Genomic DNA, 25,820 nt, shown 5'->3' on the forward strand with positions numbered 1-25,820 from the left:
CCACTTGCACACCTGATATTTGCTACAGCGGGGAACAAAAATCCAAGGCTGATTGTTTTGAGCCTTAGGCCCCATGTGTGGGGACATATGTAGAATGTGGTGCTCTATTGGCTTTGGAAAGTTTCCTACTATGGAATTTAATGTGAGACTTTGTGCTCAACTCACCTTAAGGGAGGGGGGACTAAAAGACAGAGGGTCAGAGCCTCAGAGTGGCTCACAATAGAGGCTCTGGCCCAGAGTACTTTCCCCTCCCCCAGAGCAGCCTAGATTTTTCTCAGAAAACTACTGAACTGTATCAAATTCTAGTAATCGAGGTCAGAATCTGTCTAGAAGGATTTGATAAAAACTTGAAAATCTCTCTGCTCCCAGGAGAGAAGTTTGAAAGCATATGGTTGAGAAACTCTGGACCAGACTTTTCAGATGACATATAAAGCTTAAAACCCAAATTACAAGCATCTCAAAACACAAAGATTCAAAAGGCAACCACTCCCCTCCTTAAACCCTCATTGTTTTCTTTTATGGTTTCCATAAGTGTCAGAAGCAGTTGCTGACAGTGACCCTTTCTTACTCTCCAGGCCTATATTTCCAAAAACTAAAAAACATTCTAGTGCTGGAGCCTGATAGACTGGTCTCTACATTTGTCGGGATAGAAGCAGTGAAGTGCACCAAATGGGAGGGAGGGAATGGTGGCACTCTTTTTCAGACACCTCTCATAAACATAGTATCTGGATGTTTCTGCTAAAATGATCAGTAGCGAAATAGTTAATGAGGTTAATATTGAAAATGTGTCATACTGATGGTGATACTCCTTCCTACTCTGCCCACAAGCCAAGCCAAGCAAGTGTGATTTCATTAATGTCAATATGAGTTGCAGGTGCTCAGCATCTCTGAAAATCTTAAGGTGCCTAAAATATGGATTTAGTTGCTTTACTTTTATGCAACCAGATTTGAAAAATTGGATTTCTTTTTTAGAATGAAAGTGTAAGCCTTGTCTACACTGGGATTATGCATATGACAGGTATAAACCATGTCTACACTAGAGCAGCTAGCCTGGTACAGCTACATTTGTGGCTGAAAATCCAGGGTAGATAAAAAACTGATGGAGCCACCAGACCATTGCTAGTACAGTGTACCACCACGTACATTATTGGCTTTATCCAGATGCTAAGCTATGGATAAACAAACTCTTTTTTTTACTAGCATCTTTGCTAACTGTGACCTGGAGGTCCCCATTGAACAGTTTTTGAATTATGCTAGCTGGTTACTGGTGGTCATAACCAGGTTTCTGTGTATGGGAAATGAAATCTGTGGTTGTCAAACCTGGTTTTTATAATACAGCAAAAGAACCTCCTGCAGGGGATGTTTCAAGGGGACCTTTCTAGTTATAAACTAATATAATAAATCAAAACACTAATCCCAAGAGGTTTGCAGTGTTGTCCTCCTAAACAGCATCTTTCAGACAAAATGTTTTAATTTGCTAATGATCAGAAAATTGGTGTTAGATTGAAATATTTGCTGAGTATTTGATATCACTACAACGGAAATATTCAGCCTCCCTACAAAGAAGATGATTATGAGCAACATTTTCATGCTCTAGTATCTGGATATGTAATATTAATAAATGCAGTTTGTGCTTCACGGCAGAAATACCTTTAAAAAAGTATAAAGGGAAAAATACTGTCTTGTGTAAAGATCATTGATTGCTGAATTCATACTTTACTAGATGAAAATGAAAAGCTAAATGAAAAATTCAGAGGAGCACAATCTGCCTGGAAAAGATTTGGATTTCAATGGTGTGATTATCCAGATTGCAAAAGTGCTGCATGCAGTCACTTGTAAATTTATGTTGCAGATTTGTGATATGATGCGTGTATGAATGAACCAGAGTAAGAAATATTTGTTTTACTGCCAAGTCTGCAAACATTTGTGAGCAATCCAGGTATACTGACCACCCAAGGTAATTGTCTTGAAAACATGTTTGTGTGTGTGTATGTGTGAGGGAGGGTGAGAAATATCTATGCTTTTGCTATACAGCATAATTACTTGAAAAGGACTCTGTGTTTGTGTGAGAGAGATACCAGGCAACTGCTGGAAAAGGCCTGTATATGTATGACATTTATGCCTTTGTCTCTGAAGCAAGAGCTTGAAAGGGTGCCTGTGTGTGAGAGAGAACAAGGGAGAGAGCACTTGCCATGCCTGTTTTAGTATCACAGGTAATTTTATTTTACAGAGGATGTAGAAACCTTCAGTGCTGCATGGTGAGTGTGCCTTTATAACAGCCAGCACAGATGGACACTGGTAACCATACACTGCAGCAGTAACCCTACTGGCCATCTCCTCAGGCTGGAAACAGCCCAATCTGCCTTTTTCTGACCTAGGGCTGTCTGCACTTCCAGGGGCATAATTTAAAAAAGAAAATCACCCCCCTTAAAGAAAAAATAGTCACAAGCCCAAGCCCGACAGTCCCCACTGAGGCTACACTCTCCTTGATTGCAATGAGAGCTTTAGCCAAGTAGGACCCAGAGAGTGCACGAAGGGCAAGAATTGGCAACATCCTGGAGGGGGAAACTGCCCTTGGGCGAGCTAGCGAGTCCTCTGCACTCCCCGCTCCAGCCTTCCCCTTCTTTCCCGTGGGGCTACTCCAGGGGTAGTGACTGGCCAAGCGGAGCAAGGGGCTCACAGTGGGCGGACCTTTGGGAGCAAGGCAAAGCCAGTTTCCTTTCCTGCCCCTGCCGGGGCCCGCGGCGAGCAGCCAGGGAAAGCAGCAGAGGTGTGAGGGGGAGGTTTGGGCGGGGGAGCTCCCGAGGCGTGGGGCGGGCACGGCTCAGCTGTCCTTGGCTGTATCTTTAAGGCGCTGTCCCCGCCTTCTCCCCCCGGTTCAGGGGGCCCGAAACACAGCCCTCCGCCCCTCCCCTAGCCTGACTGTGCGCGCCCGGGCAGCCGTCACGCCGCAGGTGCGGAGCGGAGCTGCACAAGCCGAGGCTGCTGCTGCACCGGCCGGGAGGGAGCTGCGGGCGCCGGAGCGAGGCAGCCCCTTGCCGCGGCCAGAGCCCGAGCCGGGCCACCGGGCAGCGATCTCCCTAGGGGCGGCAGCGCGGCTGGGCGCGGAGCATGTCTGTGGTGACCGGGGGCAGCGAGCCGGGTGCCGCTGGGGGAGGCGGCGGGAACCGGGTTTTCTTCCAGAGCCCCCGCGGTGGCGGTGGTCGCGGCGGCGGCGGCTCCTCCCGGGAGGACTCGGTCTCCGCCCCGGCGGCGGCGGTGGTGCAGGTTCAGCAGCAGCGGCGCCACCAGCAAGGCAAAGTGACGGTGAAGTACGATCGGAAGGAGCTGCGGAAAAGGCTGGTGCTGGAGGAGTGGATCGTGGAGCAGCTGGGGCAGCTGTACGGCTGCGAGGTACCGCACCTGCCCGGGGCGCGGCTGGGAAAGGAGCGAGACTGCCCGCGTGCAGTGCCCGGGGAGAGCCCCCGGCATGTGGGCGATCGCCCGCTGCACCCCCTGGCCGTGGGAGACATGGACACAGTGTGAACAGAGAGGGGCTCTCCCCTTTGGTCCCCCTCTCGGGTGTGTGTGTGTGATCTCCCTATGCTGCCTGTGCCTCTTCTCCCCCCCCCCCCCCCGAACTCTACCTGGAGACACATGGGGGGGGGGGTTTAGGGGCGTTGGTGTTTAAACTTTTTCCTTTTGCGCGTGTCTATGGTTTGATTCACTGGAAACGCTGAAGTGTTGTTTTTTTTTAAACCCACCTCTAAATGACATTCCCAGCTCTAGTGTCCCCTCCCCCTTTCCTCGCTCTCATTTCTTATGTTCGTAAAGCAAGATGCATGTTCCTCTGTTAAGCCATTTAATTAATTTCGTCGCAAGGATATCTTTCAGCGGGAATAGTCACTGCAGAGGCGCAAAGGGCTTTTTTGCAACTGGGGGATTGCAGGGTGCCTGTGTGACTGTTAAAAACACATGTTTAGTGGCCATGTGTAGAGCAAAGGGGCTGAAGTCTGGTTTGCAGCTCTGATTTGTGTGAAGGTGATCCTTTCATTTTTCTCTTCCCTTTCCCCGGCGGTCCCCCAGAAAGGTGGGGGGGACAAGACTTCTGTTCAAACAATATTGATAATCATATACAGGGCATGCTGCGATAAGCTGGCTTTGATCCTCCTGCCTCTAAACCTGTCTCTTGCTGCATAAAGGGGTTATAAGTACAAATTGATTTAAGCGGTTTAAAAACGATGTGATTGTGGGCTGGCTTCAGTTACTTAGGCTGCCTCCTGTCTTACGTGTGTGCAGTGTTGCTGTAGACATGTTGGTTCCTAGGGTATTAGAGACAAGGTGGATGAGGTAATATTTTTCTATTGGACCAACTTTTGTTGGTGAGAGAGGCAAGCTTTAGACCAGGGATGGGCAAACTATGGCCCATGGGCCACATTCGGTTTGCCAGCTGATTTAATCCGGGCCTCAAGATCCTGCTGAGGAGCGGGGTCTGGGGCTTGCCCCACTCTCATGCTCCAGGTGGGGAGCAGGGTCAGGGACTGCTCCATGCTTGTGTGCTGCGGCTCCCAGAAGCAGCAGTTTGTCTCTCTGCCCCCCCCCCCCCCATCGGCTCCTATGTTTAGGGGTAGCCAGATGGCTCTGTGGCTGCCCTGTCTGCAAGCGCTGCCCCTGCAGCTCCCATTGGCCGGGAATTGCTTGAGGCAAGCGCCACCTGGAGCCTGCACCCCTGACTCCCTTCTGTGCCCCAACCCTCTGCCCCAGCCTTGATCCCCCTCCTGCCCTCTGAACCCCTCAATCCTAGCCTGGGGCACCCCTGCACCCCAATCCTCTGCCCCAGCTGGAGCCCCCTCCTACACCCTGAACTCCTCTTTTCTGTCCCCACCCCAGATCCTGCGCCCCCAGCCAGAGCCCTCACCCAAATTTCATGAGCAATCATGGCCCGCCATACAATTTCCATACCCAGATGTGGCCCTTGGGCCAAAAAGTTTGCCTACCCCTGCTTTAGAGCTTTGAAGAAGAAAAGCTTGTCTTGGTTGATTCAATAAAAGTTGATTCAATAAAAGATATTACCTCATCCACCTTGTCTTGTCTTACATGTGAGTCTGAATGGAATACTGTCATCCTCTGAAGTAACATTATATAGAGCAGCAAGTTTGTTATGTTTACAGTTTACATAGTATGCTGCTGAATGACTATAATATAACTGATGCTTAGCTGTACATTAAAACATGTTTTTAAAATTTAGGATTGTCTCCAAACCATTCCTTCCTTTAACCAAGTAATTGCATGAGGGAAAGCTAGCAAAAATATAAGAAATGCTTGTCAGGGAGAAGCTAAATTAAGTGACTTGTGGGCAGTGTTCTTTAAAGAGGATATTTTCTCTTTAGGCTTCAGTGTGAATATGTTAAATCTCTTGTATGTATGGGCCTATTAAATGAGACTCTGGCTTATTCTGTTTTGTATTCGGCAGCCTTTTAGTAGAAAGAATAGCAATGGTTGGATATTGACTGCTGCCTTTAGCATTGTTCACTTTACTGGAGACTAACTGGTTGTAACTTGGGAACAAAAGGGAAGCATTCCAGAGGCTCATCATGTTAGTGAATAACATATTACACACATTCTTCAGAATAAATGGAGAAACAAGTGCTTGATTCCTACTGCATTAAACCTAAATTAAATGCTTATTTAATTACATTCTTTACCTTACATGTTTCCCCACTTTTCTGTATTCACAGAAATGAAGTGAATGTATAAAATGGGGGAATCAGCCTTTAAGCTCTATAAAGGCTGTGCTAATATGGTAAAATATATAGTGTACACTGTAGGATACAATAGTCTTGTCAGAACATTATAGCAGCAATTCTGAAGATTGCATTTATGTGCTGATGTTCTGCTCAGTTCTGGACAATATTTTAAAAATAAGTAGTTGCTCCAGAGAACTTGCCACTAAATAAAACTAGTAAATGTTACAGCATTTCTTTTTCAAATGTGTGATTATAAAGTCACTAGGATGAAAGAGTTCAGCGTTCTGATCTTGTATTATTACATCTAAGCAGTTGATAACAAAAGCTTGGGGCACAGCAAAACTGTCCTCTGTTAGGAACAAAACACTTCCTTTTGCGAAGAGTAGATGAATGTGGGGGAGGGTTTCTACTGAAGACTATGCAGGACAACATATACTGTGAGTGATTCCTTAGTTAAAATGTCTTTTGCTAAAGCATAGGTAAAATAAAATCCTCCAAAAAACCAAAACAAACAACAAACCAACCCCTCCCCCCCCCCCAAAAAAGCAACCCCTACATCCTCAGGGCTATAGTCCAGCATTTACAAGGTCTCAAAGTTAGACACTTCTCAACTGAAGTTCCAATGTTGCCTTTCCTTCCCTGTATACCATGTCAACTTCCACCTAGGAATCACCTCTTCAGCTTTTGTTCTGAGGTGAAATCCTGGTTCTATTGAAGCCAATATTAATTTTGCCACTGACTTCAGTGGAGCCAGGATTTCACCCCGGGGTCAGGAGTGCCTGTCAACAAAGAAGGAAAAGCTTGATACGTCCTGAAGAGCTGATGTCTAAATTAGATGTGAGGTTTGAATAACCAGGCCTTGGGCATCTTACACATATGCATCTTTAAAATCAGCATGTCTATATTTTAAAACTGGCTTCATACTATACTGTCTAAGGTTGCTCCCCTCATTAAGAAATGTGTGTAAGAAGTTCAAAGATCTTAACTAATCTGACACATGGACTTTCATCATCAACTGAGGGAAAAGGATAGGTGGGAACTTAGTAAAAACCAAACAAACCATTGTAAATTTAACTCCTCAAACAGGCTGCTCCCCTTTCCCCTGCCCCAAATGGTGAAAAAAGCATTCACCTTTTGGTCTGAAAGGAGCAGGGGATATCTTATAGAAAACATTCACAGTTAAATGGAAAGATAAGTGTAAAGATAAATGTATAATTACTTTGTTCTTGAAGTTTCTTGTTTTTTAGCAAACTCTCATGACTGACTCATTTCAGATCTGTAGAATTTACCTAAGTGTTTTTTTTAAGAAAACCGTGTAAAGCTTGGATTAGAAATACTAATTTAGGTTAATGTCTTGTTTTTCCAAGCTCTTGCAGGACATGTCACCTTATGGTTAAGGTCCTACCAAATTCACAGTCCATTTTGGTCAAGTTCACAGTCTTAGCTGTATAAGTAGGGGCATTGCCAGCAGATCGAGGAACGTGATCGTTCCCCTTTATTCGACATTGGTGAGGCCTCATCTGGAGTACTATATCCAGTTTTGGGCCCCACACTACAAGAAGGATGTGGAAAAATTGGAGAGAGTCCAGCGGAGGGCAACAAAAATGATTAGGGGTCTGGAACACATGACTTATGAGGAGCGGCTGAGGGAACTGGGATTATTTAGTCTCCAGAAGAGAAGGAGGGGGATTTGATAGCTGCTTTCAACTACCTGAAGGGGGGTTCCAAAGAGGATGGAGCTCGGCTGTTCTCAGTGGTGGCAGATGACAGAACAAGGAGCAATGGTCTCAAGTTGCAGTGGGGGAGGTCTAGGTTGGATATTAGGAAACACTATTTCACTAGGAGGGTGGTGAAGCACTGGAATGCATTACCTAGGGAGGTGGTGGAATCTCCTTCCTTGGAGGTTTTTAAGGCCCGGCTTGACAAAGCCCTGGCTGGGATGATTTAGCTGGGAATTGGTTCTGCTTTGAGCAGGGGGTTGGACTAGATGACCTCTTGAGGTCCCTTCCAACCCTGATATTCTATGATTCTATGATTCTTAAGTTTTTAAAAATTGTAAATTTCATGATTTCAGCTATTTAAATCTGCTGTAATTGTAGGGATCCTGACCCAAAAAGGAGGTTTTTTTGAGGGGAGGAAGGTCGCTAGGTTATTGTAGGGGGGGTTGTGGTTCTGCTACCCTTACTTCAGTGTTGCTGCTGGGGGTAGTGCTGTCTTCAGAGCTGGGCAGCTGGAGAGTGGCGGCTGCTGGCCAGGAGCCCAGCTGTGAAGGCAGAGCCGCTGCCAGCAGAAGTAAAGATGGCATGGTATGGTATTGCCACCCTTACTTCTGTGCTGCTGCCTGCAGAGCTGGGCCCTCAGTCAGCAGGTGCTGCTCTCTGGCCACCCAGCTCTGAAGGCAGCAGTGCAGAAACAGGGGTGGCATGGTATGGTATTGCCATCCTTACTTCTGAGTTGCTGCTGGCAGGGCGTTGCCTTCAGATCTGGTCACCTGGCCAACAGCTGCCACTCTCCTGCTGCCCAGTTCTGAAGGCAGTGCAGAAGTAAGGGTGGCAATACCGCAACCCCCCTAAAATAACCTTGCAACTCCCCTGCAACTCCTTTTTGGGTCAGGATTCCCAATTTGAGAAATGCTGGTCTCCCCTGTGATATTTGTATATAGGTAAAAACACAAAAAAGACCAGATTTCACGGTGGGTGGAGTGGGAGATCAGACTTCAGGCTCTGTGACACGTTTTTCATAGCTGTGAATTTGGTAGGGACCTACTTATGGTACTTTGTAGGGTCATGGTATATCTACACAGAAACTAGACACCAATGGCTGGGCCATGCCAGCCGACTCAGGCTCATGGCGGTTGGGCTGCAGGGCTGTTTCATTGCTGTGTAGACTTCTGGGCTCTAGGACCCTCCCACCTTGCAGAGTCCTAGAGCCTGGGCTCTAGCCTGAGCCTGGAAGTCTACGTAGCAATGAAACAGCCCTACAAGCCCGAGTTGGCTGGAACAGGCCAGCTGCAGGTGTGTAATTGCTGTGTAGACATACCTTCAGAGTTGATAGCAGTAGTCAAAGGGCTGAACAATTACTAGGCTGTCAAAATTCAAAATAGTATTAAATATCTATAGTCTGGTGGCAAGTGTGATGAATAATGTAAGATTCTTTGCTTAAATTATTTTTAGGTTTGGCTGTAGCTCCCGTATTGAAACTTAATCACACTGTTAATAACTGAGTGAAAGCTGGTTGGGAGGAATTGGTCAGCTTAGCTTCTATGAAAGATCCAGCACAATTTCATAGTACGGTGATGCTCAGATTCTGAAAGAATTTTAATCCTCCAGAGTGTGACACTAAGCTGTGGAATGGATAATTCTGGAATAGCAAGTCCATGGTAAGGTTTCCTGTCTAATCTGTTGAGGGACTCAGCATCTGCAGTTTTTACTGATGGTGGAAATAAGTAATTACCATCCATTCTTGGGGGGAAAAGCAGAAGTAGGGTGATGAGGGGTACTTTAAAGCTTAGTGCAGAAAATGTGTACAAAATATAGCTTGGACTCTAATATTGTGACTGGGTAAATTTGCTGTCCGCCCACTGATCTCCATTTAAATAGCTTCTTTCTAATGAATTACAGTAAGACTCATTGGTAAATAAATACTTCCAAAACCAAAAGTGTCCCTTTATTTGAAACCTGAAATGTGGTCCTGTGTCTCGCTTTCAGTGCTTGAGAGAACTCAGGGTATAGGAGTTGAGAACAGGATTTTTATAAAGTTTGTGACTTTGAAAACCTCTTAATTTTTTATTTAAAAAACTGAAACCTGAAGTTAAGCTGGATAATGAATAGCTTTTCATTAGAACATCAATTTTTCTTCAGAGAAGTCTTTATAAAAATAAGACACTTGCCACAATTACAACATACTAAACTTGAGTTGCTTTTAGGAAAACTAATGATATATAAACAATCATTTAGAGTTATGTTGGGGATGAGGGATGGCTTGCATTGTGAAAGGCTGGCTATTTTGAAAGCAAACTTTGCAGGACCAAAGAACTTGGAGTAGGATTGAGTTTGAAGCATTTTAAGTAAAGGTACTCTGAAACAAGGTCCAATGGAATCCAAGGTGATCCAACCCACTCACGAATGTAGTTGTGCCAGGTCTCAGGATGACTGGCCTTAAAAATGCAAATATGAACCCAACTTAAACTCCTGTTCACATGACCTCTGGCACTTAAGTGAATTACTCTGGATCAGGGGTTCTTATCATTTGTCATAATGAGCCTCCCTAAGCTTAAAAAACCCCTCTCAAAACAATTGCGCCTCCCCATAGTTTACTAAGACAATGCAAAGAATGAGAACATAAGAATGGCCATACTGTGTCAGACCAAAGGTCCATCTAGCCCAGTATCCTGTCTTCTGACAGTGGCCAATGCCAGGTGCTCCAGAGGGAATGAACAGAACAGGTAATCAAGTGATCCATTCTGTCACCCATTCCCAGCTTCTGGCGAACAGAGGCTAGGGGCACCATCCCTGCCCATCCTGGCTAAAAGCCATTGATGGACCTATCCTCCATGAACTTATCTAGTTCTTTTTTGACCCCTGTTACAGTCCTATGCTTTGCAAGAGTATGAGTATTCCTCAAATATAATCCTATGCTTTGCAAGAGTAGAAGGGCTTTGATCAATGTAGTTATAATAAGCGTATGAGTGTCAAAGATACTAATTTTAGTTCATAAAGCACCTTTCATGTTCTCTCACAGGTCTGTTCAAAAAGAGTACAAATCATAACAGCTAAAATAAAACTGCACAAACATTTTAGGAAATCATAACACCAAACAACCTCTTTGTGCCAAGTGGCTGAGGGCGCACAGTTTTACAGGTATCTCCTGGGTCAAGTATATGCAGAATAATGCACTAAAAGGGGGCATGTAAGGTCTCTACTGAGAGCCAATAGCCCATTGGTGATCACAATCATTGCAAAATGTATCTATGGAATATATTTAAGAAGGTATGCCTCTGCACTGGAAATTAGGTTCCTTGAAGTTAAAGCAGGTCACCTGGAAGTGACATGCCTCAGACAGGTTCTGGTTAGGCAGGTGGTAGTAGACGCTTACCTCTGACTAGTTTTTGTGTATTCTGTGTCTCACGATGTAAGTCTACCTGCATAGGGAGCCACCAGCTAATCAAGATTGTGAAATTGACAAGTTATCATGAAATCTATAGGAAAGAACACAGGAGGGTGTCCAGTTTACGAATAAAGATCAAAAGGCTGTTTTGATACATCTGGGGTTGCAAAGAGAGAGAGCGAGAGAGAGAGAGCGCATCGGTCACTGAATAGACAAGCTGACAGTATGGCTTGTCTCATGAAAAAGGGATTACAGCCTGCCGGGCTAGAAAATGCTGGTGAACAATACTTACATTAGACACAATATCTTATTAAATTTAGGCTCTGGAATGCATGTTATAAAATAAAACCATATGTAACAATTTGTTTCCAATATTTCTATTTGTTATTGCCTGAATCGTTATACTGTTTTAAACAAACTTTTACCTGTTTTTACTGTAAACATACCCAAGTGCTGTATGTTAAATGGAATGGTGCTCTGAGGTGGAACTGGCAAGTTGGGTGTACTGCCTCTTTGGGAGCAGTGAATGTTGTGAGTGTCCAGTGAATCGAGGGTGCTAGACACCACAGGGGGACGCATGGAGGGCTTAGGTGTTGGAGTGTGCCTATTGCTAACCTGCAGCTGCGTGGGGGTGACAGAGTCCGTGGGCAGGGAGTCAAGAGTTTAGCACTCAAGGTCGCCAACACTTTGTGCTCCACATAGGTCAGGCACAGCAAGGGTGCTGAGCTAGTAGCTGGAGTGACCTCGGCCATGAGTGCCATCGTTGTCCCTGGGGCTGAAGTGGAGCTGTCACTGGCTGAGACCAGCTGGTTAGGCTGTACGGGCACTATGGGGAAGGCAGCATGTCACCCTGGTCAGGGACTGCCTGGAGCCCTGGCTCCCGCTGGTACCCGACCCAACCAGATACAGGGACCCCACACCTGCAGTGACTCCTCCCCGGAGTGAGTGGCCAAGCTCCAGAACCGGGAAACAGGGAGGAAAGTGACACCAAGAGCCTTTGCAGAACTTACTTTGGGGTTGGAGTGATGCTCTAGCAGCACTACATCCCTGGCCAAAAGAGAGGAAACTGGCCCCCCACCTTGGCGCGCACACTCTCTCTCCTCCTCAGGGAGAAGGGTGCACCCCATTGTTTGAATAGCTCTGCTCTAAATTATCCAAAACTACATACATATTTACTAATGAATCAGTAAAGTGAAAATGTAGTGCCTAAGTCATATTAGCCTTTAGTAGCACAAGTTTTAGTGGCCCTCACTGGACTAGTACTGTGTAAATTCATTCTGGTCAGTTTCTTCAACCTCTGCAATGTCTTTTTTTAGTTTAAAAAAAAAAAACTCCTACAAAAAGACTTAAAGCATCTTTCTCCACAAGTCTGGCACCTTTAAAACCCCTGACCAAATTCGTAGGTGATAAATAAGGTTTTGTAACTGATGCTGCCTTAGAACCACTTGAAAATGAATAAAAGAATCAAACTTTGTGTAATTTATGCCATCTGGCTGGTGGCCATGTAAGTTACACCAGTGTGGATTTCCATATGCATCGTTTGTCTTTGCTTTATATTCACCACCAGATTTAAAATTTTACACAATCTCTGGGACAATTTCAGAGATGATCAGGTCAATTCTATAAGTAACTTTCTGTGCTATGGTACTTTCTCCCAACAGGTATATTTGTAATAAGTAGGGCCCTACCAAATTCACGGCCATGAAAAAGGTGTCACAGACTGTCAAATCAGGTCTTTTGTGTGCTTTTAACCCTATGTGATACAGATTTCACAGGGGAGACCAGTGTTTCTCACACTGGGGGGGGGGGGTCCTGATGCAAAAGGGAGTTGCGGGGGGGGTGTCGCAAGGTTATTTTAGGGGGGTTACGGTATTGCCACCCTTACTTCTGCGTTGTCTTCAGAGCTGGGCAGCCAGACAGTGGAGGCTGTTGGCCAGCTGCCCAGTTCTGAAGGCAGCGCCCTGCCAGCAGCAGCAGAGAAGTAAGGATGCAATACTATACCATGCCACCCTTACTTCTGTGCTACTGCCTTCAGTTCTGGGCAGCTGGAGAGTGGCAGTTGCTGACTGAGGGCCCAGCTCTGCAGGCAGCAGGGCAGAAGTAAGGGTGGCAATACCATACCATGCCACCCTTACTTCTGTTTTGCTATTGGCGGCAGCTCTGCCTGCAGAGCTGGGCCCTCTGTCAGCAGCCGTTGCTCTTCATCTGCCCAGCTCTGAAGGCAGCACTGCCGTCAGCAGCAGTGGAGAAGTAAGGGTAGCAGTACCACAACTACCACCCCTACAATAACCTTGCGGACCCCTCCTCCCAACTCCTTTCTGGGTCAGGATCCCTTCAATTACAACACCGTGACATTTCAAATTTAAATAGCTGAAATCATTACATTTACCATTTTAAAAAATCCTATGACCATGAAATTGACCAAAATGGACCATGAATTGGGTAGGACTCTAGTAATAAGGCATAGTGGTGGCTACCTGTTTATGTGGTGAACACACATGGCGGGAATAATAGCATGTAAAACCTACAGTGAACAATGAGGAAGAATCCAGTTTGTATTACAGATTGTTGGTAGACCTGTGGTATGTATGCATTTGTATACTAGAAAGCAAGAGGGCTTCTAGTACTATAAATGAATTCTTCTTTTGGGCCTTTATGAGAGTTGAGGACATTACCCAACCAATAAGGTTCAGGACAAGTTCACTGTCAAAACATTCTTTGCTTTGTATGGCATTTGGATCGTGGCGAGTAGAGGTGAGTACATAGTGGTATCAATACAGAAATATGTGCTCATTGTGCACGCCTACAATTGGCTACTGGATTGTGAGAATAGGTGGTCTCTGTCCAGTGGGACAAATTGCTTTGCAGACTTTGATTTAGATTAGATGTTGAGGGTACCTGGAAAGCCAAGAGTTGACTTCAGATGGCTGTTCTCCCCTCTCATTCCTTCTGCTGGCTGTAGACTGTAAATCAAATTTGAATGCGAGCAGGACAAGATGTCTTGCAGCCTTCTGCTTTGTTCACTTCTATATGCTTAATTTAAATTGCTCAGCTATAGAGTTTAGAACAATAGAGAATTTATTTTATGCCTGTTTGTGTTTTGTTCTAAACCTTGATTCAGGGGGGCAAGGTTCAACAGGTAATAAGATATAGATAGGCTACTGAAACCTACCTTGTCTTGCCTGGCATGCATTTGACCAAAAAATGGAAGTTGTATTATTCAGATTATCATATCTAAATTACATTTTTTTTGTAATCTTATGATCTCAGAGAAGCAAGAGTAGGTATAATATGATGCAGATGACTTGCTCATATTGTGGGAACTGGAAGAGAGGGTGGTTTGGTTGTCTAGGAGACTGTCCCCTATCCTAGCAGACTGTGACCAATCTCTGTAATAAGTGTGTCTATTACTGCATTGCATTGCTGTAGTCCAGCCAGGAAGTATACCTGGGCATGAAGCAAGAAGCAATCGGCCCTTGAGGAAATTCCTACTAGCACAGAATGCAGCAGCATGTCTCTTCAGCTCTATGAACTAACACAAATACGCTAAGTCTGTCCCCACAGAACGTAGCCAAAGTGAAGATCTTAATCTTTATCTTCAAATTGTTTAATGGCTTGGGCCTAGGATACCTAAAATCATCTAAAACTCTAGGATGAAGGAGTGAGATTCCATGTTTCCCGCTCTGCTTCCTGGGGACAATGAAGCTATGCTGTCTGCTGCAAAGGTGAAGCTTATCTGTGTAGATGTAGATTTCTTGGGAGGCCCATGTAGAGCAGGGGAACAGACTTCCAAATGGTCAAAGAACTGCTTCAAACCTTACTACTTTCCATTCCAAGTGTAATGTGCCCTTTTCCATGTTGCCTTCCATAGTAAACACAAAGCACAGCAGACGTAAAACAGTTATGGGAACCTCCAACAAAACCTCTTGCAACACTCCCTCTAGAGATAATGAGGGAGGGGAACCACACGTGACCGATGCTAATTGAGTTGCCTTCTGGGTTTCTAGAAGGTGCTCATACTATGGTGATAGGGTGGTATGGAAATCTGAGCACAATAAGGGAATTGGTCTTAACTGTACTAATCATCATAATCCTTTCCAAGAACAGTACCAAAATGGAGCAAGTTAAAGTTACTACAGTAGTACTACAAAAGATACAGTTACTAATTTACAATCTCCTCTGAATAGGACCGGATTTAGAGATGAGACTATTGTATTGCTAAATATTTCTTTAATGTCATCATTCATGGCATTTCCAGCACCTATCTCATTAGCAAAATACTAGTCAAGACTAATGGGTATTAACAGGTATACCAGAGATAATACTGTATGTGCTGCACCACTGAACATAGCACATTGCATCAATTTCTGTATGCATTCACGTGCTAGTGAGCCAAAGCTTCTTGTACATCTCGGATTACCTCAGTTATTACAAGGTGCCTGCCTGGGATTTTGTGGCTGCCTTCCTGTTCACCTCTGGTCTTCCACAATAGTACTGTCTGTCTGCTTCAGCCCCTATCATCACCTGCCACTGTGTCTGTGCTATGCAGACCTTAACTCTCTGAGGTGGTTGCTATGGTTACCAGCAATCTGCTTGTTCTGCATCTGCAGGAACAGTAAATGGAAGTGTTTGCAACATATAGGTAAAACATTTATTTATTTAATTTGGCACATCCCATCCTCGTTGAAGTCACTTGTGCTGTTTTTGTTGACACTGCAAATTAGCTATATGGATTTAATGGGCTGATGCTGTATGGTGTACTCTTTATCCAGTTTTTGGAGCAATGGTTGAAATATTCTTTATTTTTCTGCAGAGTTTCTTATTCCAAAGAGGATTGGACCCCCGTTGTGTAAAATATTGATAGGGTATAGAAATGTAGTGCCAGTTGTGTGTGTGTCTTGGAAGAGATTCCTTTTAATTTGGGTGGAACCCCACTCTCCCTAGGGTAATTGGTGTCTATATTCATTCTTGAATAGAATGGATGTGGCAGGAAAATGAGATGCATTAGCAATAATTTGGGGAGTGAGGGCGAATAAATTCTTTACTCAGATATGAGTAAGTAGCTAGGCTCTCTGAATTTTTTTTTTCTCAAGGAATTCAGTACGGTAACCTGGTGCTTGAACTACTATAGCTCCATTCAACTGTTCGTTTATTTTTATTTATTTATTTTTTTGAAACATCGCTCAGAAAAACTTAACTCGGCACTAGTAATGAAGTCATCTAAGATGACCTCCTTTAGAAAACCGATCAGGAACGGCCTAGATTTCGTAGTATACTGCCCCCACTTACTAGTGAACAAATCTATGCTAGTGAATTGAGTGCTGTGATCAGGGCTCTTTACAAAGGTTAAATACTCAAGTTAACAACACTCTAAGATATGTGAAGCAATTACTAAGCTCCCATGAAGTTAAAGGCACGTACCATGCTTGGTCTAGAAGGGCCTAAGTAAAGAAACAGGTTTCAGAGGGGTAGCAGTGTTAGTCTGTATCAGCAAAAACAATGAGGGGGTCCTTGTGGCAGCTTAGAGATTAACAAATTTATTTGGTCATAAGCTTTTGTGGGCTAAATTTGTTAATCTCTAAGGTGCCACAAGGACTCCTTGGTGGGTGTGTGGGTGTTTTTTTTTTTTTTTTTTTTAAAGTAAGGAAAGTGTATGTTCCTTTTGGATAGAGGTGCTTAGCTCAGTTACTTATGATTGGGGGTTTTAGGAACTTGCAGGAATAGCTTCTCAGTCTTTTTGTTTATGTAAATGTGTTACCTAAACTTCTGTAAAATCTAGAAACAAGGTTTTTTAATTCTGGCTTTGAACACAACATTCAACTGTCTCCTCTTTCCTTTCTTCCTTTTTTGTTGTTGTTGTAACTTTAGGGATGTTTCCCCCTGAAGGAAAAGGTTGTATTTTAAATCATGTAAATATTGTATAATTTTGTTACCCTTTCAGCATCCTGGTCATTACCATGATTTGAAAACATAAGAAGTGTCCTTGACTTCTGCTTCTGAGACTTTAAAGTTGACTTTGACTGTCTTTATTTAATCATCTTCCCATGCAGATGAAGTCCCTATCTACTGATTACTGATGGTCCAGAGATGAAATAGTTAAACTGGAGAACTAATTCACTTCATCTTTTTTTTTTTTTCCCCTTTTTTTCTCTCTCACTCTAGAGTGTACAGGTCTTGCTCTTTGTGGTGAGGTGTGGCTGGCTTTTGACAAAGCAAGGAAAAGATGAGTCACTTATTTAAGTATATAATTGTATAAAACAACATCTGTAAGCAGTCATAGTTATAAGCTTTGTTCTGCCTTTAGGTAGATAGTTTGATATATCAAGCTATTTCTGTTATAAGACAGTCAACCAAATTTTGTGCTGACTTGCATCCCATTTAACAGGGTGCAAGTCAGGGCAGAATCTGGTCCAGTCCTCTCATCTTGCCATAGAAGCGGATCTAAATTCTGCAACTGAAACAAATACTTGAAACAAAAATAACCTTCTTTAAATGAAGAAAATGTTTATTGCATGTCAGACTCTAGTTATGAGGCACAGTGAAGTGTCTCTAAATAGACTCGGTATCTGGGTAAGAAGACATTGTAATAGAAGTAAAATCTCACTTTCCAAATAGTGAATTGTTTCAGGTTTACCCTGTGAATAATCTGATTCTGTACTCATTTGTTGTTTGCATATACAGGCTGAATTTCCTGTTTGTAGTCTGGTAGTGCTTCTCATCACTTGAAAAGATGCTGTCATTCAACCCTGACCTGCAAACGTATCTCCAAACAATCTCACTGTACACTAGGGATAATCTCTTCATTTCCTGTGCTCTCAAAGAATTGCTTTGCATACAGGTTTAAATATGCACTCGACCTGTAACCTGAATCAAAGTGAATAGCAGTCTCCTCTCACGAAGCAGCAGAAGTATCAATCTATATTCTTCTTGCAAACTTCAATCTTGCTTACCTACCATGAGAGAGTACTTCTGTCTCATCTTCCCCTTCTTCTTTCTTCCTGGCCACCCGGCCACCCACTGAGCTCCAGAAACTTCAGCTTGACAACACAAATTGAGTAGGTTAAACATTACTATCCATCTGTCAGTTCAACTGCTAGTTGCATGTCCTAAAATGTTGGCAGTTTCACAACCCCAGTGTGACACACAGAATGGAATTACACAAGTGATTTTTCTAGAGGTTTTCAACACTAGAGAAAGGGAGTCAAATTTAAAATCCTATATCTGCTGCATGTACTGGCTGTCATTTTATAAGCAATTATTTCAAAGGTTAAATAAACTTAACTATTAAAGATAATGGTGTTCTTGGAACAAAGGAGCATGAGTCTGAGTACGTATAGGGGTACAAATCTTCATTAAGGTGATTGTAGATCATAAATTGACTTAAGTTCTGGTAATGGATAAAATCCTTTATTTAAAAATCCATCATGCTATTCTAGGAACCTGTTCAATACAGTGTCCAAACTATTTCCAGGGAATAGACAAAATGCTTTCTGTGTCTATGACCTGTGTCTGTTTTGTCTGTATGGTAGTGTACCTAAAACTTGATGGAAGTGGTACTGTTTTGTGTGTGGACTTCAATTATTACAAAATTGATAGCTTTGTTAATCCAGTGAAACACCCTTCTGGCTCCTTTACAAAACTAGCACACTAAACATTTGCTATTACATCTCTTTAATGTTTTCTTATCTCTTACTCTCATTCAGAAGGCTCTAATTTATAGGTGATTTTATTAGTCTATTATAGTGCAGTTTTTGTTCTGAAAATAAAAGGCATCTTGCATTTCTGACTACATTGCTAATGTGAGGATTGTAAATTTAAGTTTTGTATGCAGGACTTTATAAATACGGAATTACAGCACAATCAGTGCTTCATAGTGAAAATCCTTTTATCTGACTGTCTCAACAGGATTACATTCTAGTAACTGGAAGCTTTTTGCATTTGATTTAAATGTTAATAGGGTAATTGTAGTCGTATATAATATGCAAATAGGTTCAGCCACATGTTCCTTTCATGTTGCACTATAAGTTTCTATGTAGACTCTAAATGTCCAACTAAACTGTTTTTTTGATATTGGGGTCTTCCCTAATGCACTTTCCTCACACGCTTTATAATGGCACAAACATGAGACCTGAGTCATCAAGGGATGTAGCTGTCTGCACCTTTATATGGAAGTGGAGTCCCACTGCAGTAAAAAGGACTCCATTCCACCATAAAGGTCTACCTTGCACATGCACCTCTTTCTGTGGTTGGGGCCTTGATGTCCTTACTATGAACATCATAGGTTTGTTCTGTGGCTGGGATCACATGATGATCTTGAAAATGATGCACAAGTATAATAAAAAAATTTAATGATAAGTGAGCTACAGTAGTAGATTACTCTCTTTTCATAGAACGGTGTTGAGTTCTCTTAAGTGACCATAGACTCTAGTCTTGATTGGGACTCCATGGGAAACTTACCCTCCAATATAGCAGTGAACCACTTCGCAACACTTGAAAATAGAAAGAATGATGGCAAATCAAGGTCCTAACTTAATATTTAAAGACTTGGATGAGAAATTAACAGGGTAAGGCAGACCATTTAAAGACTCAAATTTAGCACTGTGCTCCTTCACATTCTTTCCAGCATCTCTGTTAATTAGAGCCTACTGACTGTAGGCTGAAGTTCTCAGCCCCAACATTACATCTGATTGGTTGTTCTGAAATCCAGTCCTCCAGGCTCTGGATGTCTGCTTGGTCTAACTTCCACAGCACAAATGGTCATTTAATCCTGTTATCTAAAAACATTATTTCATTTAAATCTCGGTGTTCTCTGGAGATGCAGTCTCTCCAGATTCTACAGCACGTGACCAGAATCTGGTATTGTTTGACATAGCATGGATGATCCTGGTTTCCCCAGATGCTGCCAGGAGATCATGGTATGGGTTGTAGGATGCCCTTGTAACAATTCTTGGGATCATTCTGCTAGTATAATAGGATGAAGTAATCAGCCTCATCATAGAAGGCTTGTGATGGTTCAGAACTTTATTATGCTTTCCAAGTATTAGTGTGTAAGGGTGAATCAAAGAGTACAACAACATGTATTAATATTGAAATGTTTCTGCTTTGTGTGAAGGATGAGAACAGGAAAACCATGTCCCCTTTGTCTGCACTGAAGTGGCTTTATCTAACAAAAGTAACAATTTAGGATACGGTTAGCATGTTGTATTGTTGTATCAGAAGATGAAGTATTTGCTTAGACGATACTACTTGAATTTGACAAATGGTTGCTGAGACTTGACCAGTGTTGGGGGGATGGTTAGAAATTCTGAATTTTTCCTCCTTATTTTCCTCAATCTGCTGTAGCTCAATGCTTCCACTACTCATTTAGCAATTTCATGCTCTGATCCTTTCAGGCAACAATAGAAATACATAAAGTAGACTACAATTCCTTAACTTGTTTGTTACTTTAAATACAGTGAAGTTGTTTGGACATTTGAGTAATTAAAACAGAATATCAAGCACTGCTAATGTAATAGAGTAGACTAAATGGAGTAACTGGATGGCAGCTCACTCCTCATACTTGCCCAATGATACTAGAGTTTTGGTACTGTGAAAATACAACAAATTTTCTCTGTATAGTTAATGGGGCTTGAAAGCTAAACATATTGTTAGGTGCACAACACCCTGCATTTATCTATTTTTTTTTTATCTGAAACAGATGATTTTTAAAGATTCTTTTATACCATGATTGTGGAATCTTTGCTAATCTTTTTAATATATGCCGGAGATGACAGTACCAGACATGCTGGATTTATTTCTCTGGTAACAGTGATGATTGCTCATAATCAGATGGCAAATTTGGGGCCTGATCATTCAAGTTGCAGAGAACCCTCATTTCTCAATCCCGCAGAGCTGAATGCGCGCAGCACCTCACAGTAGGAACTGTTCATTTGGGTGTTTGAACTGTGGGTTTCCTGAGGAGATAGAATAGTTCTAAGCCTTTGCTACCATTGCTCTTTTGCAGGAAAGACTCTTGCAGGACTAATATTTGAGTCACCACGCCCAAGGTAAAGTTTGCTTATTTTGAGAACTTTGACTTGTTCTGTAATGTTGTAGTGCAAATACTCTTAATATTGGTTAGACAGATGTGATCTTTCTCCATTAGACTGTTAATTTCAAGACAGGAAATTAGTGTATTCAGATATTCACATAGTATTGCAAATCCTGTTAGCTCAGCTTAGCCTACTGTTTGGTCTAGGCCACCATTTTGTCACTATTTAGCTAATGTTTGATGCTTTGAGGAAAGCAAAAACTAACCGACTGACCTTAACTATACAGTATTGCATGAGAGTAGGACGAATGTGTTCCTGAAACACTGTAGGAAATTGGCTTACACCCCGAAGCTTGAGACCTGGTCAGTTTATCACTTGTTTAGCAGAGCTACGTTAGTAGACATAAATTAATCCAACCACAGTATTTGACTCCACAACTGCCTTCAGGTTGACTACGTACTGTGTAATTGAGAGCTTCATTTTATTGGTTCTAAACTTAATGTTGTCTTAGTTTCAGGTTTCTTTCTCGGTGAAGGGACAGGGTAAAAAGGGAGGATGGATCAGTTTTTACTATGCCCTTCTTATTTTCAACTACCTCAATCAAATCCTTTGACTCCCCCCCCCCCCCCCCACCCCCTCCCCCCCCCTCCCCGCCAAGCCAAATCCTAGTTTTGGGATATCTTCTAATAGGATATACAATATACATAAGAAATAAAAGCAACCTCATACATCAATAGATGCTTGTTTGCTTCCTGCTGGAAGAGCAGTTTGCTTATAATTGTTTTAATATCAGGTCTCTAGATGTGCTGGAATTCAATTTTTTCCCCCTTTTTGCCTGCTCATTAAAGAATCTGAGGGACTAAGGATCAAGGGCCAGATTACTGAAGGCCAGATCTGGAAATCAATGGGAGTTAAGCACCTAAAGACCTCTTAAAAATCTGACCCGACCATCAAACAGTGGGATCAGGATTTGAAAAGGCATGTCCACTCTGACACTAGATATCAATAATATTTCAGGAATAAGGGTGGAGGCATAGAGTGGAGAGGGGATTAATAGGGGGTGGTTGTGTCTTCCTCACACCTGCCTTCAAAAAAGAAACAATATTTAGGACCAGTTCCTGCAAGCACTCAATAGTGAGGAGTAATTCCTCTGAAGTTCAGTGTCTGGGGCTCAAGGCTCCTAGGTCTGCTGTGCTGACTGCATTATAGCAGTAGCACCTGTGGCTGCTGTGATTTCCCATGCTGGCTGATGAGCTTAGGGCTACTAAGGAAAATGTATGTGATAATGATCTTGTGGTTAGTAGTCTCGTATTAAATGTGGAATATGCTTACGTCTTGAGGTTAGCGACAGAAGCATCTGTCAGTTACTTCCCAGGCAGAATACGGTACTTACTAAACAGCTGGCATCTAACTGTACATTCTGATTTTCAGAACCTAATTTATTGTGTGGGTTTCTGGAGCCAAACGTTCTGGCTCACGTGAGCCCTGATCAGCATTCTGAATCTCATTTCATCCTTTCCCTTTTTATCCTTCAACAGTTATGCTAAAAAAAATCTTGAACCACAGAGGCTTTTAAGTGGAACTCTGTGAAATCTTCATTGACTTCATATTTAACAAACCCACAAAAGACATACAAGGAAATCCTGCCACAAGCTTCAAAAACAAAAATGAGGTTTTTAATTATGAACAAATCCAAGAAATACTTAATCTAATTTATGGTGCACCCAAGTTCTCTGCTTTCAGCATGTTGCAGATTCATTGCATTGATGGATAACCAAATTATAGATGTTTCTGGGAGAAGAGTTGGAGGCTTTGCCTGTTGGGGGTGTGATGAGGCATGCTTAGTACCTGAGAGAGTCTGAGAGGTGATTTGATCTTCTGGCATGCAGGAAGTGGTTGAGGCTGTTGGCGGCAGAGAAGGAATGCAGCATCTCTTCCTCATGAGTGGGATCAGAAGTTACCTGCAGGGCGAATGAGGAACGGAAAGTACTAGTTCTGTTTTCTGTTCATCTCTTCCCTCCATCCCGTGGCAGTAAGCCACACCATGGCCCTCACGTGGCCATATTTATCATTGCATCCAACAGTGATAACTTAACATCAGGGAGAGGAGAATTGTGGGTACAAAAACTACTCCATTCTATAACTTTGGGGTGTCCCTGTGGATTTGGCTCCACGTTAAATATTATAGAAATACTAAGGTTTCATTTGGCAGAAAAGATTATCTTTTGCCTGATAAACAAGCTTTTGTCTTGTTTGCACTCTGTTGCAATGTGCTGCTACTGTGTTAACATTGCCTTGGAGAAAACTTTGTGCAGTCAAATAGCAACAGTAAAAGTAGAAATTTACCCTCTCCATCTCAGTTATCTCAATGAGGTGAGAATTTCCAATTCTAATGGTCCATGTAAATGCCAATATTAAACACACAACCTCTTTTGTCTTTAAAAAACAAAAGTCCCTGTGTGATTTAAACAAAAATACATAAAGTGTTAGTGCAACATTAATCTTACACAGTTAAGAACAATCAAACAGTGTAAAGACAAGGTTCTAAAAACAGGGTTAACTCTGCTTTTTTGTACACAGAGTAGTTTCTGTGCCTGTTTCCTGGCTAAATGTGTTTTTGTTTTGTTCTGTTCTAAAGCACTGTCAATGCAAAGGTTTCAAAATAGTTGTGAATGTTAATTAACTAAACCTAAACAGTCTAGTGAGCTACCCATGTATTACCTCAATTTTAGAGATGGAGAGACTAAGGGCTGGTCTACACTTAGAAAGCTGCATTGGTGCAGTTGTGCTGCTGTAGCCCTTTAGGGCTTGTCTACACTGGCAATTTACAGCATGGCAACTTTCTTGCTCAGGGGTGTGAAAAAACACCCTCCTGAGTGCAGCAAGTTTCAGCGCTGTAAAGCACCAGTGTAGACAGTGCACTAGCACTGGTAGCCGTGCTCCCAGTGCTGGAAGCCATGCCCCTTGTGGAGGTGGTTTTTATAGATCACTGGGAGAGCTCCCTCCCAGCGCTCTGCCGTGACACAAGCCACGTTAAAGCGCTGCTGCAGCAGCGCTTTAGCATTGCCAGTGTAGACTAGCCCTTAGTGAAGATGTGACCATGCCAACTGGAGAGCTTCTCCATTCAGTCTAGTTAATCAGGTGGTAGCTAAGTTGTCAGGGGAAGCTCTGCTGTCAACATGGCACTGTCTGCACCAGGGGCTAGGTCAGGATAGTGTTGTTCATACGCCTGAGTGATATTGTTATACCCATGTAGGTTTGTAGGATAGAGCTGGACTTAGTCGTGATGAGGTTAGGTGACTTGCCCAAAGTCATTCAGGTATTTCATGGTCCTGGTTACCAGATTCCTACTCGCATTGTTCTGATTTAATCACCAGACCACCCTTCCTTGCTATTATTTATAAAGCATACTTCCTGAAACTAGGTGTCTCGTGTCTCCACTCTTTTATAGGGTGGATTACATATCAAGAGTACCGGTATTTTGTGGCTATCCTTCCCCTCCCTTTAAAACTATATAATAATCCTACGGCAACTACAGCAAGTACTTGCTTGGGCGTAGTGTCTTTTACCTTCTCTTAATGCAACCTTGTAACAAGAAACAAGGAAGACTGTCAGCATTATGTAACCAGCTAGCTCTTCATAGGTCCCTAGCAGTCCGCAGCCCACAGTGTTTGAACTTTGTCAGTACACATCTTGTATTTTTGTAGAGAAGAGTTCCTGTTGGAATCTTAAATCTAGCAAATCCTGATTTTAATATTCTAATAGATGTTTGAATTTAAATATATAGTAATTTAGTTGTTGGGAATGATATTCTAATATCTGAGATCAATATCAGTATGTTTGATAGGCTCTAAGAAGCTTCCCCAGACGAGTGTATTCTGGAATATCATTTAAACTCTCTAAATAGCTGTTCAGAGGAAGTGCTCCAGCAAGCCTCCTGTATCAATCTTGCTGTGTAAGAATGTTTGGTGTTCAAGGTGCATATTGCTCTCTACACAACAGAGTTAACTCCAGTGATGTGCATTTAGATTTGAGCACCTCCTGTTTGCCTTGATCATGTGTGAGCAGCCACACTGCTAAGCCATTCCTGAATTATTGTGTCCGTGCACTGGTGCTGCTGTCACCTGTGTGAGGTTCTGGACTTCTGGGGGCGTAGCTCGTGGTGCTTCATGCTGCAGTAAGCTGAGCTGCTCTGATTCTTGTGGGAGAACTTGTTCTTCTTTCTGGGCACAGGTGGCAAATTGTGGGCAGGCACTGGAGAGCTATAACCACTTGAGTGGTTTAGCTTGTGTCCTCACTGCAACATAGGTGGGTTACCAGCTGGACTGTAAACAGCACTCAGGCTTTAGCCTGTGCCCCAGGAGGGGCCAGCTAGCCCAGGTATAAAGCATCATCACCCTTAGCTGAGAGCCTTTTGTGAGTGGATAAGAGCTGGGTTGGGGCAACACCTGGGAGAGAGCCAGAGTTACTCCTTTTAGTGAAGAGAAGCCTAAAAGTGTTGGCAGCTCCTCTTCAAATTTTCCTTTGGTGCCCATTATTAAAGAACAGTCATGTGAGAAAACTAATTATGGCTTGTAAAACAGAGCAAAATTTAATGAGATTGTTCTGATGTGAAACTTTGGCTCAATAAGTGAGACTGTACATACTCATCGCACCTGAGTCAGGTTCCCAGACTGAGTACACTTCTAACACTTATCAGCTGTAGATATGCAGCTCTTGTACTGTGCAATATCTTGTAACTAGTTTTAATTTGCCTTCCTTAAGTATTTTCTTGTGTAATTCAATCCTCCCAAGTATTTGGTTGTATCACCGTACCTCCATGATCTAGGCACTCTTCTGACTATATCGAAAAAGCATTTTCGGATGCACCCATCCAAATCTGCATTTGCTGTTAAATGTAGCCTGGGACCTTTCCAAAATTGAACAAGTGGTTGACAGTGTAAATGTATGAGGAATA

General features: G+C 42.9%; 1 protein-coding gene across 1 annotated transcript in view; it reads left to right on the forward strand.

Annotated features, from left to right (window-relative positions):
* The first annotated feature begins 2,978 nt into the window (after positions 1–2,978).
* PPP1R14C (protein phosphatase 1 regulatory inhibitor subunit 14C) overlaps positions 2,979–25,820 on the forward strand; it is a 65,548-nt gene continuing 42,706 nt past the window's right edge. The window contains exon 1 of the mRNA XM_005280450.4: positions 2,979–3,393. Coding sequence (XP_005280507.2) covers positions 3,112–3,393 — 282 coding nt within the window. The 5' untranslated portion in view covers positions 2,979–3,111. The remainder of the gene's footprint in view (positions 3,394–25,820) is intronic.

Source organism: Chrysemys picta, chromosome 3, assembly GCF_011386835.1.
Source record: "Chrysemys picta bellii isolate R12L10 chromosome 3, ASM1138683v2, whole genome shotgun sequence".
NCBI lineage: Eukaryota > Metazoa > Chordata > Testudines > Emydidae > Chrysemys > Chrysemys picta.